General features: G+C 45.5%; 1 protein-coding gene across 2 annotated transcripts in view; it reads left to right on the top strand.

The window, feature by feature from the left end:
• Nucleotides 1-15,477, top strand: part of SLC6A17 (solute carrier family 6 member 17) — a 102,032-nt gene that overhangs the window by 19,232 nt on the left and 67,323 nt on the right. For both annotated transcript variants that reach the window (XM_077295218.1, XM_077295217.1), the window contains exon 2: nt 10,118-10,500. In XM_077295218.1, coding sequence (XP_077151333.1) covers nt 10,218-10,500 — 283 coding nt within the window. In that variant the 5' untranslated portion in view covers nt 10,118-10,217. The remainder of the gene's footprint in view (nt 1-10,117; nt 10,501-15,477) is intronic.

The following is a 15,477-nucleotide window of genomic DNA, read 5'->3' as shown; positions in this document are numbered from 1 at the left end:
TAGACAAAATATAGAATTGTTTGGTTGGTTGCAGATGTCATGTTAAACCTCCCCCGGGATATGATTCATGTAATGACATCCAGTAAGTGTGATTATGTGCATTAACAGCATAGTTTTCTCTTTTCAAGTTTCTCTGGTGGTGGGATGGCTTTTACGTTTTTTTTTTTAATCCAAATTATGTTAACTAAGTACCCTATATTATTTTTATGCACTATTGCTATTTATTTATTTACTGCAGGGTATGTGCTCACTTTGTTTTTATTTTAGGTTTTGGCTGTTTAGTGGTCAGTGTGAACATGCGCCTACACACTGCATGCACACCGACTTATATTCCAGTTCATATCTAGTTTATGGTACAGCTTATCATTGGCTTTTCAGGTTTCCAGCGCATTCTCAATTTCTACATAAAGTTCCATCCCCTCTTCAACATAGCCCTCCTGCTACAAATTTAGTGCGGTGTGACCCACAGCAGTATGCTTTGGATAGTTGCTAACCTATAATCTTGATACAGACCTTTAAATGCCCCTGCTCTGTAATAACGCCTGCTGTAATAGTGCTCGCTGTACTTTAATTCCTTCCTTTTGACCCCACACATCAGTAGTGCTCCTTGAACCCCCAAATAATAATACTTCATGCTTAGTGCACTCAACATATTAATGATGTTCCCTTAGTGACCCCTACATTATTAGTTTTCCCTTAGTGTCCCACACAATAATGGCATCTTTCTTGTATTCACTACTCACTAATCATGTTTGGAGCGCCCCCAGACGCAGGGCCGCGGGGTACTCGGTCCTGGGGTTGTCACGGTGGCTAGACCCGGTCCGTGACCCTGCTAAGGGGCGTCCAATGAAAGGTGTGATGGTGGTGCGTGGTGCAAGGTGCGATGAATAACGAGGACACAGGGTTGCAGTCTCTTTACCTCTTTACTGAAGGCTTCGGGATCCGCAATCCAGAGCACTGCTAACAGGGCTGGCTGAGACCGGCCGGTCCGAAGGCACCTCCAGAGTTCCCTTTACAGGTGGAAATCAGTGCCTACCTTCTAGCGCCTAGGTGTTGTAGTACCTCCGTGCTGAGCACCACGGGATAGTCCTCACAACTGTTGTGTCTATTTCTGATGTTCTTTCTCTCTCCGTCCCCCAGATGATATGGATAGGACGCACCCGTATGACGGGGTAGTCCTGGAGTTATTCTGGGACCCTAGAGACGCCCCTCTCCCACAATTGCCTCCCTTGTCTGCTTAGGTGATTTAGGTGAGACAGCCAACCTATAGTTAACTGTCCTGCCGCTGTTTGAAGTAATGCTTAGAGCCCAATACTTCCTCGGCGTTCCGGCCACCGGCTACGCGCCTCAGTATGATGTTGCCACGGTCTTAGGGCACGACTCCTACTGGTTCTACTCTCCTTTGTGCTGTGATCTCGTTTCTCACTTCTCCACAATAAACCTCGCTTCGTGTCCTTTCTTAAGATGCCACCGCAACGGGTGCAGGCGCGGCTCCGTAACGATCTGTCCTTTTCGCTAGGCCACTGTCAGGATCCCACCCCTGACAGAGACCCCCCTGAATCTTCCCAGGAACTCCCTCTCTCACAGGATGTTGCCTGGGCAAAACCCAGTCAGCTTCTCTCTAACTTCCTATCCAGCCCCCAGTTTTACCAGAGTGTGAGGAGTGGCCTAATACATAGAACCCTTTGCTCCCCCTGGAGGCCAGAGTGTGAAGTGTAATGTGTGACTGTGATACCTGGTCAGGTGAACTCTTTTAGTGCAATCAGACGTAACATCACTCCCCTTAGTGGCAGAGCGACATTACTGCAACAACCAGGACTCTGGGGCGCTGCATGTTCCCTTAGTGTTTCCCACAGTGTACGTGCACCATTAGTACCCTCCACAGTATAGTTGCCTTCTACTAAAATAACAAAATTATACCACACAATTTTATAATTACCGTAGTCTTCGTTTGCACAATGTTGTGAATTTGGATTCTGGGCTCCCCCGGTGGCCGCTTGTGGAATTGGACTTGTCATCCTCTTTCCTGTTTCACCTGGTTCCATCAGTAGTGGGTGTCGCTATTTAAGCTCATTTCTCTGGTGGTTTCTTGCCGGTCAACAATGTTATCTGATGCCTCTCAGTGCTTGTTCCTGCTTCTAGACAACTTCTAGATAAGTTGGACTTTTGTCCATGTTTTGTTTTGCCTATTTGTTCCAGTTCACAGCTGAAGTTTTGTTACTGTGTCTGGAAAGCTCTCGTTGATCAGGGATTGCTACTCTGGCGTTATGAGTTAATGCCAGAGTTTAAGGTAATCTCTGGATGGTGTTTTGTTAAGGTACCGTCACACTAGGCGATATCGCCAGCAATCCGTGACGTTGCAGCGACCTGGATGGCGATATCGCTGTATTTGACACGCAGCAGCGATCTGGATCCCGCTGTGAAATTGCTGGTCGCTGCTAGAAGGTCTGCACATTATTTGGTCGCTAGGTCGCCGTGTATCGCCGTGTTTGACAGCAAAAGCGACGATACCAGCGATATTTTACACTGGTAACCAGGGTAAACATCGGGTTACTAAGCGCAGGGCCGCGCTTAGTAACCCGATGTTTACCCTGGTTACCAGCGTAAAAGTTAAAAAAACAAACAGTACATGCTCACCTGCGCGTCCCCCAGCCTCTGCTTCCTGACACTAAAGCGCCGGCCCTAAACTGAAAGTGAAAGCAGAGCGGTGACGTCACCGCTCTGCTGTTAGGGCCGGAGCTCAGTCAGTGTCAGGATGCAGAGGCTGGGGGACGCGCAGGTGAGCATGTACTGTTTGTTTTTTTAACTTTTACGCTGGTAACCAGGGTAAACATCGGGTTACTAAGCGCGGCCCTGCGCTTAGCAACCCGATGTTTACCCTGGTTACCCGGGGACCTCGGCATCGCTGGTCGCTGGAGAGCGGTCTGTGTGACAGCTCTCCAGCGACCACACAGCGACGCTGCAGCGATCGGCATTGCTGTCGCTATCGCTGCAGCGTCGCTTAGTGTGACGGTACCTTAAGTGTTTTTCTGCTGACCATGAAAGTATACTATCTGTCTTCTGCTATCTAGTAAGCGGACCTCAAATTTGCTAAGACTATTTTCCTGCTGCGTTTGTTGTTTCATCTGAACTCACCGTCATTATATGTGGGGGGCTACTGTCTTCTTTGGAATATTTCTCTAGAGGTGAGCCAGGTCTTATATTTCCCTCTGCTAGCTATTTAGGTCTTAGGCCAGAGCTAGGCATCTAGCTATAAATAGGAAATGCTACCTGGCTATTTCTAGTTGCGCGGCAGGCTTAGTTCATGGTCAGTATAGTTCCATCTTCCGAGAGCTTGTCCCTCTATAGGCTTGCTATGATCTCTGTCTGCAGAGATCATGACAGTTTGACCGGCCAATAAAGTGTTAAAGACCCAGGTTGAGAAAGGAGAGTTATAAGAAGTCTGCTGGAATTTTCTTTTTTTTTTTTTCCCTCCAGTCTGCCTTGCTGCAGTCTTTTTTCTCTCTCTCCTCCTAATCTCTGTATGGCTCTGTGTGCACCTGACAATAATGGATCTCCAGAGTGTAACTGTGGGTTTGAATAATCTCATCACGAAAGTACAAAATTTACAAGATTTTGTGGTACATGCTCCGGTATCTGAGCCGAGAATTCCTTTGCCGGAGTTCTTTACAGGGAATAGAGCTAGCTTCCAGAATTTCCGAAATAATTGTAAGCTTTATTTGTCCCTGAAGTCTCGTTCAGCTGGAGACCCTGCTCAGCAGGTTAGGATTGTGATTTCCTTGCTCAGGGGTGACCCTCAAGATTGGGCCTTCTCATTGCCAGCAGGGGATCCTGCGTTACGCGATGTGGATGCGTTTTTTCTGGCCTTGGGCTTGCTTTATGAGGAACCTCATTTGGAACTTCAGGCAGAAAAAACTTTGATGGCACTATCTCAGGGGCAAGACGAAGCTGAAGTTTTCTGCCAAAAATTCCGTAAATGGTCTGTGCTTACTCAGTGGAATGAGTGCGCCTTGGCGGCAACTTTCAGAGAGGGTCTCTCTGATGCCGTTAAGGATGTTATGGTGGGGTTCCCTGTGCCTGCAGGTCTGAATGAGTCCATGACAATGGCTATTCAGATTGATAGGCGTCTGCGGGAGCGCAAACCTGTGCACCATCTGGCGGTGTCTATGGAAAAGACGCCAGAAAGTATGCAGTGTGATAGAATTCTGTCCAGGAGCGAGCGACAGAATTTTAGACGGAAGAATGGATTGTGTTTCTATTGTGGGGATTCTACTCATGTTATATCAGCATGCTCTAGGCGTACAAAGAAGCTTGATAAGTCTGTTTCCATTGGCACCATTCAGTCTAAGTTTATTTTGTCTGTAACCCTGATTTGCTCTTTGTCATCCATTGCCACGGACGCCTATGTTGACTCTGGCGCCGCTCTGAGTCTTATGGATTGGTCCTTTGCCAATCGTTGTGGTTTTGATTTAGAGCCTTTGGAGACTCTTATTCCTCTGAAGGGGATTGACTCCACCCCATTGGCTAATAATAAACCACAATACTGGACACAAGTAACCATGCGTATCAATCCGGATCACCAGGAGATTATTCGTTTCCTGGTGCTGTATAATTTACATGACGATTTGGTACTGGGATTGCCATGGTTGCAGTCTCACAACCCAGTCTTGGACTGGAGAGCAATGTCTGTGTTGAGCTGGGGATGTAAGGGTATTCATGGGGACTTACCTTTGGTTTCTATTTCGTCGTCCATTCCCTCTGAAGTCCCTGAGTTCCTCTCTGATTATCAAGACGTCTTTGACGAACCCAAGCTTGGGTCGTTACCTCCGCACCGTGAGTGCGATTGTGCCATAGATTTGATACCGGGTTGTAAATATCCAAAGGGTCGGTTGTTTAATCTGTCTGTGCCGGAACATGCTGCTATGCGGGAATATATAAAGGAGTCTCTGGAAAAGGGACATATTCGTCCATCTTCTTCTCCCTTGGGAGCTGGGTTTTTCTTTGTCTCAAAAAAAGACGGCTCTTTGAGACCATGTATTGATTATCGGCTTCTGAATAAGATCACTGTTAAGTATCAATACCCATTGCCATTGCTTACTGATTTGTTTGCTCGTATAGAGGGTGCTAAGTGGTTCTCTAAAATTGATCTTCGTGGGGCGTATAATTTGGTGCGGATCAGGCAGGGGGATGAGTGGAAGACCGCATTTAATACGCCCGAGGGCCACTTTGAGTATTTGGTCATGCCTTTTGGTCTTTCTAATGCCCCTTCAGTTTTCCAGTCTTTTATGCATGATATTTTCCGCGATTTTCTGGATAAATTTATGATAATATATCTGGATGATATTCTGATTTTTTCTGATGACTGGGACTCTCATGTCCAGCAGGTCAGGAGAGTTTTTCAGGTTCTGCGGTCTAATTCTTTATGTGTGAAGGGGTCTAAGTGCGTTTTTGGGGTCCAGAAAATTTCCTTTTTGGGGTATATTTTTTCTCCCTCTTCCATTGAGATGGATCCCGTCAAGGTGCAAGCTATTTGTGACTGGACTCAGCCCTCCTCTCTTAAGGGTCTTCAGAGATTTTTGGGCTTTGCCAACTTTTACCGCCGATTTATTGCTGGTTTTTCGGATGTCGTTAAACCACTGACTGATTTGACCAGACAAGGCGCTGATGTTGCTAATTGGTCCCCTCATGCTGTAGAGGCCTTTCAGGAGCTTAAGCGCCGTTTTGCCTCTGCCCCTGTGTTGCGTCAGCCTGATGTGAATCTGCCTTTTCAGGTTGAGGTTGACGCTTCGGAGATCGGAGCTGGGGCAGTGTTGTCGCAGAAAGGTTCCGACTGCTCCGTCATTAGGCCTTGTGCCTTCTTTTCTCGCAAATTTTCGCCCGCAGAGCGGAATTATGATGTTGGGAATCGGGAGCTTTTGGCCATGAAGTGGGCGTTTGAGGAGTGGCGCCATTGGCTCGAGGGGGCTAGGCATCAGGTGGTGGTATTGACTGACCACAAAAATTTGATTTATCTTGAGACTGCCAGACGCCTGAATCCTAGACAGGCGCGCTGGTCTTTATTTTTTTCTCGCTTTAATTTTGTGGTGTCATACCTACCGGGTTCTAAGAATGTTAAGGCAGATGCCCTTTCTAGGAGTTTTGACCCGGACTCTCCTGGTAATTCTGAACCCACAGGTATCCTTAGGGAGGGAGTAATTTTGTCGGCCGTTTCTCCTGATCTGCGGCGGTCCTTGCAAGAGTTTCAGGCGGATAGACCGGATCGTTGTCCGCCTGATAGACTGTTTGTTCCGGATGATTGGACCAGCAGAGTCATCTCTGAGGTACATTCTTCTGCATTGGCAGGTCATCCCGGAATTTTTGGTACCAGGGATTTGGTGGCAAGATCCTTCTGGTGGCCTTCCCTGTCACGAGATGTGCGAGTCTTTGTGCAGTCATGTGACGTTTGTGCTCGGGCCAAGTCTTGTAGTTCTCGGGCTAGCGGACTGCTGTTGCCCTTGCCTATTCCTAAGAGGCCTTGGACACACATCTCGATGGATTTTATTTCAGATCTGCCTGTTTCCCAGAAGATGTCTGTCGTCTGGGTGGTCTGTGACCGTTTCTCTAAAATGGTCCATTTGGTTCCTCTGCCCAAGTTGCCTTCTTCTTCTGAGTTGGTTCCTCTGTTTTTTCAGAATGTTGTCCGATTGCACGGTATTCCTGAGAATATTGTTTCCGACAGAGGTACCCAATTTGTGTCTAGATTTTGGCGGGCATTCTGTGCTAGGATGGGCATAGATTTGTCTTTTTCATCTGCTTTTCACCCTCAGACTAATGGCCAGACCGAGCGGACTAATCAGACCCTGGAGACATATCTGAGGTGTTTTGTCTCTGCTGACCAGGATGATTGGGTTGCTTTTTTGCCATTGGCGGAGTTCGCCCTCAATAATCGGGCCAGCTCTTCCACCTTGGTGTCCCCGTTTTTCTGTAATTCGGGGTTTCACCCTCGATTTTCCTCCGGTCAGGTGGAATCCTCGGATTGTCCTGGAGTGGATGCGGTGGTGGAGAGATTGCATCACATCTGGGGGCAGGTTATGGACAATTTGAAGTTGTCCCAGGAGAAGACTCAGCGTTTTGCCAACCGTCATCGTCGTGTTGGTTCTCGGCTTTGTGTTGGAGATTTGGTGTGGTTGTCTTCTCGTTTTGTCCCTATGAGGGTCTCTTCTCCTAAGTTTAAACCTCGGTTCATCGGCCCTTATAGAATATTGGAGATTCTTAATCCTGTTTCTTTCCGTTTGGACCTCCCTGCGTCCTTTTCCATTCATAACGTTTTTCATCGGTCGTTATTGCGCAGGTATGAGGTACCTGTTGTACCTTCAGTTGAGCCTCCTGCTCCGGTGTTGGTTGAGGGTGAGTTGGAGTACGTTGTGGAGAAAATTTTGGACTCTCGTGTTTCCAGACGGAGACTCCAGTATCTGGTTAACTGGAAGGGTTACGGCCAGGAGGATAATTCTTGGGTCAATGCATCTGATGTTCATGCTTCTGATCTTGTTCGTGCCTTCCATAGGGCTCATCCTGGTCGCCCTGGTGGATCTGGTGAGGGTTCGGTGCCCCCTCCTTGAGGGGGGGGTACTGTTGTGAATTTGGATTCTGGGCTCCCCCGGTGGCCGCTTGTGGAATTGGACTTGTCATCCTCTTTCCTGTTTCACCTGGTTCCATCAGTAGTGGGTGTCGCTATTTAAGCTCATTTCTCTGGTGGTTTCTTGCCGGTCAACAATGTTATCTGATGCCTCTCAGTGCTTGTTCCTGCTTCTAGACAACTTCTAGATAAGTTGGACTTTTGTCCATGTTTTGTTTTGCCTATTTGTTCCAGTTCACAGCTGAAGTTTTGTTACTGTGTCTGGAAAGCTCTCGTTGATCAGGGATTGCTACTCTGGCGTTATGAGTTAATGCCAGAGTTTAAGGTAATCTCTGGATGGTGTTTTGTTAGTGTTTTTCTGCTGACCATGAAAGTATACTATCTGTCTTCTGCTATCTAGTAAGCGGACCTCAAATTTGCTAAGACTATTTTCCTGCTGCGTTTGTTGTTTCATCTGAACTCACCGTCATTATATGTGGGGGGCTACTGTCTTCTTTGGAATATTTCTCTAGAGGTGAGCCAGGTCTTATATTTCCCTCTGCTAGCTATTTAGGTCTTAGGCCAGAGCTGGGCATCTAGCTATAAATAGGAAATGCTACCTGGCTATTTCTAGTTGCGCGGCAGGCTTAGTTCATGGTCAGTATAGTTCCATCTTCCGAGAGCTTGTCCCTCTATAGGCTTGCTATGATCTCTGTCTGCAGAGATCATGACACACAATCAGTAGACCAGCACTCCACAAGCTTCTTTAAACTTGCAATGGGGGCAATTTTGGACAAACAGGCATAATGCTGTCACTTTATTACGCCACCTGTGCTGGTGTTCTATGCCCAAATTTATGCACCTACTTGCATGAAGCCATTGATAGCAAAGTGAATAGTGGAGCAGTTGGTGCTCAACTAAGGCACTAGGGGAAAAATCAAGGGCTTGTATTTCTACTTGCTTGTTTTTGAACAATCTCCCACTTTTCTATGTAATTTAAAAAATAAAAAAGCATTGGGTTTATTTGGGAGACCAAACTAACCTTTGTTTTCTTCAGCAGCTCTGCTTGGCATTGAGTGTAACTGCCCAGTTAATTGCTTACATGTATTCCCAAGTCTTAGGGTACTGTCACACAAAACGATTTACCAACGATCACGACCAGCGATACGACCTGGCCGTGATCGTTGGTAAGTGATTGTGTGGTCGCTGGGGAGCTGTCACACAGTCAGCTCTCCAGCGACCAACGATGCCGAAGTCCCCGGGTAACCAGGGTAAACATCGGGTTACTAAGCGCAGGGCCGCGCTTAGTAACCCGATGTTTACCGTGGTTACCAGCGTAAAAGTAAAAAAAAACAAACACTACATACTCACATTCCGGTGTCTGTCCCCCGGCGTTCTGCTTCTCTCCACTGTGTCTGCGCCAGCCGGAAAGCACAGCGGTGACGTCACCGCTGTGCTCGCTTTCCGGCCGGCCGGCGCTCACAGTGCAGAGAAGCAGAACGCCGGGGGACAGACACCGGAATGTGAGTATGTACGTTTTTTTTTTTTTTACTTTTACGCTGGTAACCACGGTAAACATCGGGTTACTAAGCGCGGCCCTGCGCTTAGTAACCCGATGTTTACCCTGGTTACAAGCGAACGCATCGCTGGATCGGTGTCACACACAACGATCCAGCAATGACAGCGGGAGATCCAGCAACGAAAGAAAGTTCCAAACGATCTGCTACGACGTACGATTCTCAGCAGGGTCCCTGATCGCTGCTGCGTGTCAGACACAGCGATATCGTATGGATATCGCTGGAACGTCACGGATCGTACCGTCGTAGCGACAAAAGTGCCAATGTGTGACAGTACCCTTAGTTCATATTTAGGCACCCATACTATTTTGGGAGCCCAAGTGTATGCCATCTACCTGCTTGTAGTATTAAAAAGTAGCTTGTCTGTACATAAAATAATTGTTTTGATTTAGTTTTCCTTTAATCACAATTTCTTAATGTAACGTAGTAATAATAATATTATAGTGGATTTTATGTTGTACCAAAAGTTCCAGACCATAGTAATTACATGCAAAGCCATAACTTGTCTGACTGCCAAAAAGGTACATACTGCTGTAAACCCGATCCAAATATCTTATTAATCCGTCTGTAGCTTGCTGATAGATCACGAAGGAAAGCATAGAGAATTTTGACTGTACCTGACGGAGCTATAATACCTTAATTTTATATCTGCAGCTCTTGATAACTAATCCAGGAATAAAATTATGTGAATTTTGTAAATTTTTATTTAAAGAGTTCCTATCACCCTTCTGGGGCTATCCTATTTATTTGTGGGTAGCCCCAGACTGGTGATAGGTATTATTGAAGCATGTTTCTATGTGGCACACAACATTGTATATATCTGTTAGCTAATAATCACTTGTGTGTACTTTTTTTTTAGGTTACATTAATTATCATGTAATTGAGCATTTTTACAAAAAGTAACTTTTTTCTAAGTTTGTAGAATCTAAATTTTTCTTTTTTCCAGGCCAATATTGCATGGAAGCCAGTATTAAATAACTCCTTGTGCTGGATTATTTCTGTGCACCAGAATCTACCTTGGTGTTCTTGAACTCACACTTCTCCAAATGCCTAAAAACAGTAAAGTGACTCAGCGAGAACACAGCAACCAACATGTCACAGAATCTGTTGCTGACTTGCTGGCCCATGAGGAACCAATAGATCATAAAGCGAGTGCACTAAATGTATCTGGTGAAGAGAGTAGAGGAAAACCGCTGGAAGATATTTCTGAATTAGAGGACAGACCGGCATGGAACAACAAGCTGCAGTACATTCTTGCACAAATTGGATACTCTGTGGGTTTGGGCAATGTTTGGCGATTCCCATATCTGTGCCAGAAAAATGGTGGAGGTAAGTACAAATGATTGTGAAACAGTATGGGTCTTTTGTATATATTAGGACTTTTTTTTCTTAGTGCCCTACAGTGTCCTACTGTAGTCTTCTGTCTCTTTGGCACTGTGGTAGAGCGGTACAAAGAGGTAGTCACAGGGATTCTTTCCATTTAAGTTTTCAAATGGTTTATTAAAACGTACTGCATAAACCAGTGCAAAGTTAAGTAAATAAACACGGCCTTCTGGCATAATGGGAAAAACAAAATAGCATACAGTACAGTCTGTGTGGGTGCGGGGATCTACCCACTCAGGAAAAATAACACATGGTTCAGTTCTCTTTAAGACGAGCACAGCTCTGGAGACCTTGTTTCTGAACACACCGAACAATGAAGGAGTCCAAAGACTTCATGTTCATCTTCTGTACCACATCGTGGGGTGGAGATATGGTGAACAGCCTCCCACCCATTCTTCAGCTGCCAACAAAAACCCAGCCCTTAATATGGCCCATTAACCCCTCTCAGCACTTAGTATGCTGGAGCATTTTTCAAGGTTCATATGACTGAGGCCAACATCCTCAGTGACACAAATTTCCCCTCCTGCATTTTACCAGTGACCTTCTTACAGCAGATTAAAGGCTAGTTCACATTTTTTATTTTGGTAGTTTTCTTTGGAACCAAATCTTATAATGGATGTGGAAAAGAGGGCAATTTATAAAACTTTCCAACTGAACATGGGGGTCTTAAAATCCTTACTGCCCTGTTCATTAATTCAAGAGAACAGAAGATATGTGTAAGTGGTATTCGGTAGGTTGTATATATTGAAACCTCTACAAAACTCCATGACTTTGAGATGACTACCCTTTATCTAGACCTTTTATAAATCAGCTGTGGTTGTTGGCTTAAATGGGAACTGTACTTTCAAAAATCTGTATATAATTCAATAATACAGACAATTGTATGAAACTTAGTAATATATCTTATCAGAGATAGCTGCTTCTCCCCCATTTATCAGACACAAATCTTCCCTTCCCCGACACCACCTCCTGAACTTATAATCAACTCTGAAAAAAGAACAGATCAAGTTCATCATCTTTAGACAAGACTGACTGTTAGGCCTTGTTGTGTCGCCGCCCGTTGAAGAGGGGAGGGGCAATGAGGAGATAAAAGCACAGTAAGAAGACAAGCAGAAGGAGAAACAGAAATATAGTACTGAGCTTTCTAACAAGTCTTTTACATCAGAGCTTGATTCACAGGCAACTCAGTGCTGCTGTATAATTTCCTCCATGTTGCTGCTTGTTTCTATTTGCTAAAGTAGGAAAGAAGAGCAGGATACCTTCTGTGCTGTTTATGGCTTAGATCACAGCAGGTTGTCTCCTCCCACTAGCTCTGAGCAGATTGCAAATTAGAGACAGAGACTGCACAGGGGAAAACTGTTGAAAATGCAGGATAAAAGTCAATTCATCATGAACACACACAGGACCAGATTATTCTGAGATGTTACTTGAAAGTATGGTTGCCTTTTAAAGTGGTTCCACTGCATATAGTCCCAAATATTAGGATATATTTAGGGTAAGACAGGAAAACTTTCTTTCAAATATGATCTTTATTACATGGCTTTAGGTACTCAGACTAGGAGAATGTTCATGCTTTATTGAACATCAAGGACTTTGTCAGGGTCGGACTGGGACTCAAATTCAGCCCAGGCATTTGAAGTTACACAGGCCCACTTGTCACATGGTGACTGTATAATATCTTTGTACACTTGTAGATTACAAGAAGTGAGGGGAGTGTAACACGACTATATAACATATAATTACAGCTGTATCCAGCATTACAGCTCAGTCCTATTTATGGCTTTTAGTTGCAGTACCAAGAAAAGCCGCTACTTACCTACATAACTGGATCTCGTAGATAATGAAGGGATGAGACGACCAACGGCTATGGAACCTCATTCTGATGCTCCATATACTTTGCCTACAGCCACTTTTGGTTCCGCTGCGTAGCACGAGACCCGGTGACTCTGAAGAGCAGTGATATCAGTAACGTCACCGCTCTTCAGATATTCCAGGTCTTGCGCTGAGCTCAGCGACTGTGAAGAGTGGTAGTGTTACTACTGTCACCGCTCTTCAGAGTCGCTGGGTCTCGCCAGGTCTGGGCTAGTAGTGGGGTTGTCTGATAGACACCTCTCCATTACTTACACCAGGGATTGATAGCAGCTGACATTACACAGCTGACATCAACCCTAAAAATCATTACACATACAAGAATTAAATGCTCTGGCAGCTGGGAAAAGCAGTAGAGTTAGCGCTATTCCCAGGCACCAGGTGCTAACTACAACTGTCATCATCCTTGCCTGGTCTCCCTGCGAAGCATTTCTGTTGTATTTACATGCGCTGATCTCAGGCCACTAAATGAGTCTGATCGACATTAGGGAAGTCGTTCACTTGTTTCCCGGCCTCTTTACACCAACTGAGAAAGAATGAAGGGAACAGAACAATCACAATTAGATCAATCTGTCCCCATACAGCATCATGTTATCAGCAGCACATCTACAGTTTACACCAGCGATGTGCTGCTGAGAACAAGGATTTCTGTTCCCACATAAATAATTCAATCACTCGATGAATAGGCAGCATTTTGCTTGTTTAGTATAATACACGCCATAGTCCTCCATATATTATAATGTGCGCCTCTGTCCTCCATATATTATAATACATTAGTATAGTATAATATACTCCTCATTGTCCTTCATGTAGTATAATACACTCCGTGTAATACACTCCTCAGTCCTCCATATAGTATAATACACTCCTCAGTCCTCCATATATTATAATACACTCCTCATAGTCCTCCATATATTAAAATACACTGCAATTCCTCCATATAGTGTAATACACTCCTCAGTCCTCCATATAGTATAATGTACTGCCACAGTCCTCCAAATAGTATAATACATTCCTCATAGTTCTCCATATAGTATAATGCCCCGCCATTGTCATCCATGTAGTACAATTCACTTCACATAGTATAATGCACCCCATAGTTCTTCATATAGTATAATGTATTCCCCATAGTCCGTGATACAGTATAATGCTGCCCACATATAGTATAATGATGCCACCCCAGAGTATAATGCAGCCACCCCACAGAATATATTGTAGCCCCGAGTATAATGTAATGTAACCCCCCCAAAGAATATAATGCAGCCCCCTCATATAGTATAATGCAGCCCCTGCATATATAATATATGGTAGCCCCCTCATAGAGCATAATGCAGCCCCCCATAGAATATAATGTAGCCCCTCCATAAAATACAATACAGCCCTCATATAGTATAATGCAGCTCCCCATAGAATATAGTGTAGCCCCCTCATAGAGTATGATGCAATCACCCCTCATAGAATATAATACAGCCCCCCATAGAATATAATGTAGCCCCCAGAGAATGTAATACAGCCCCCCATAGAATGTAATACAGCCCCCCATAGAATGTAATAGAGCCCTCCCCATAGAATGTAATACAGCCTCCCATAGAATGTAATACAGTCCTCCCCCATAGAATGTAATACAGCCCTCCCCCATAGAATGTAATACTGCCCCCCATAGAATGTAATACAGCACAGCCCCAATAGAATGTAATACAGCCCCCCATAGAATGTAATACAGCCCCCCCATAGAATGTAATACAGCACAGCCCTCATAGAATGTAATGCAGCCCCCCATAGAATGTAATGCAACCAGCCCCCATAGAATGTTGTGCAGCCAGCCCCCATAAAATGTAATGCAGCCAGCCCCCATAGAATGTAATGCAGCCAGCCTCCATAGAATGTAATACAGCACAGCTCCCATAGAATGCAATGCAGCCAGCCCCCATAGAATGTAATGCAGCCAGCCCCCATAGAATGTAATGCAGCCCCCCATAGAATGTAATGCAACCAGCCCCCCATAGAATGTAATGCAGCCAGCCCCCATAGAATGTAATGCAGCCAGCCCCCATAGAATGTAATGCAGCCAGCCTCCATAGAATGTAATACAGCACAGCTCCCATAGAATGCAATGCAGCCAGCCCCCATAGAATGTAATGCAGCCAGCCCCCATAGAATGTAATGCAGCCAGTCCCCATAGAATGTAATGCAGCCAGCCCCCCATAGAAAGTAATGCAGCCAGCCCCCATAGAATGTAATGCAGCCAGTCCCCATAGAATGTAATGCAGCCAGCCCCCATAGAATGTAATGCAGCCAGCCCCCATAGAATGTAATGCAGCCAGTCCCCATAGAATGTAATGCAGCCAGCCCCCATAGAATGTAATGCAGCCAGTCCCCATAGAATGTAATGCAGCCAGCCCCCATAGAATGTAACGCAGCCAGCCCCCATAGAATTTAATGCAGCCAGACCCCCATAGAATGTAATGCAGCCAGCCCCAATAGAATGTAATAAATTTCTCCCATAGAATGTAATACAGCACAGCCCCCATAGAATGTAATACAGCCCCCCCAATAACCCCACAATCCAGTTATCACTCATTGGTATATTTAAAAAAAAAAAACCACTCTCTGAGTCCTCACCTCTCCTCGTGCCCTGCGCTGCTCCCGGCTCCGGTCTTAGCAGCTGCAGTCTGCCCGCCCATCATCGCGCACCCGCAATGTCAGAGGCAGAGCGGGGAATGATGGGAGAGGGAGCGTCAGCAGACGCTCTCTCCTCCATCATTGCATTCAACTGTACCGGCGTCATAGATGCAGGTATAGTTGAATGCGGCGGCACTGGCGGGGGGTGAGTCGGTGCTGGGGGGGGAGTTGGCACTGGCGAGCAGCCCACTACTGCCACCGGCCCTGGACTGCCCGATGGCCAGTCCGGCCCTGGACTTTGTGAGCTGCGGAGGGTATGATACTAAATTGGTGGCATCTTATCATCACTTAAAAAGTAACCATCATTTCAATTTTTATTTCAGAAATCAAAAGTACACATGAAAATAAGTAACTTTGTAATATATAATATCA

This window comes from Ranitomeya variabilis, chromosome 3, assembly GCF_051348905.1.
Source record: "Ranitomeya variabilis isolate aRanVar5 chromosome 3, aRanVar5.hap1, whole genome shotgun sequence".
Taxonomy (NCBI): Eukaryota; Metazoa; Chordata; class Amphibia; order Anura; family Dendrobatidae; genus Ranitomeya; species Ranitomeya variabilis.
The sequence above is the reverse complement of the archived record's forward strand: the minus strand, read 5'-3'. Positions and strand labels throughout refer to the sequence as shown.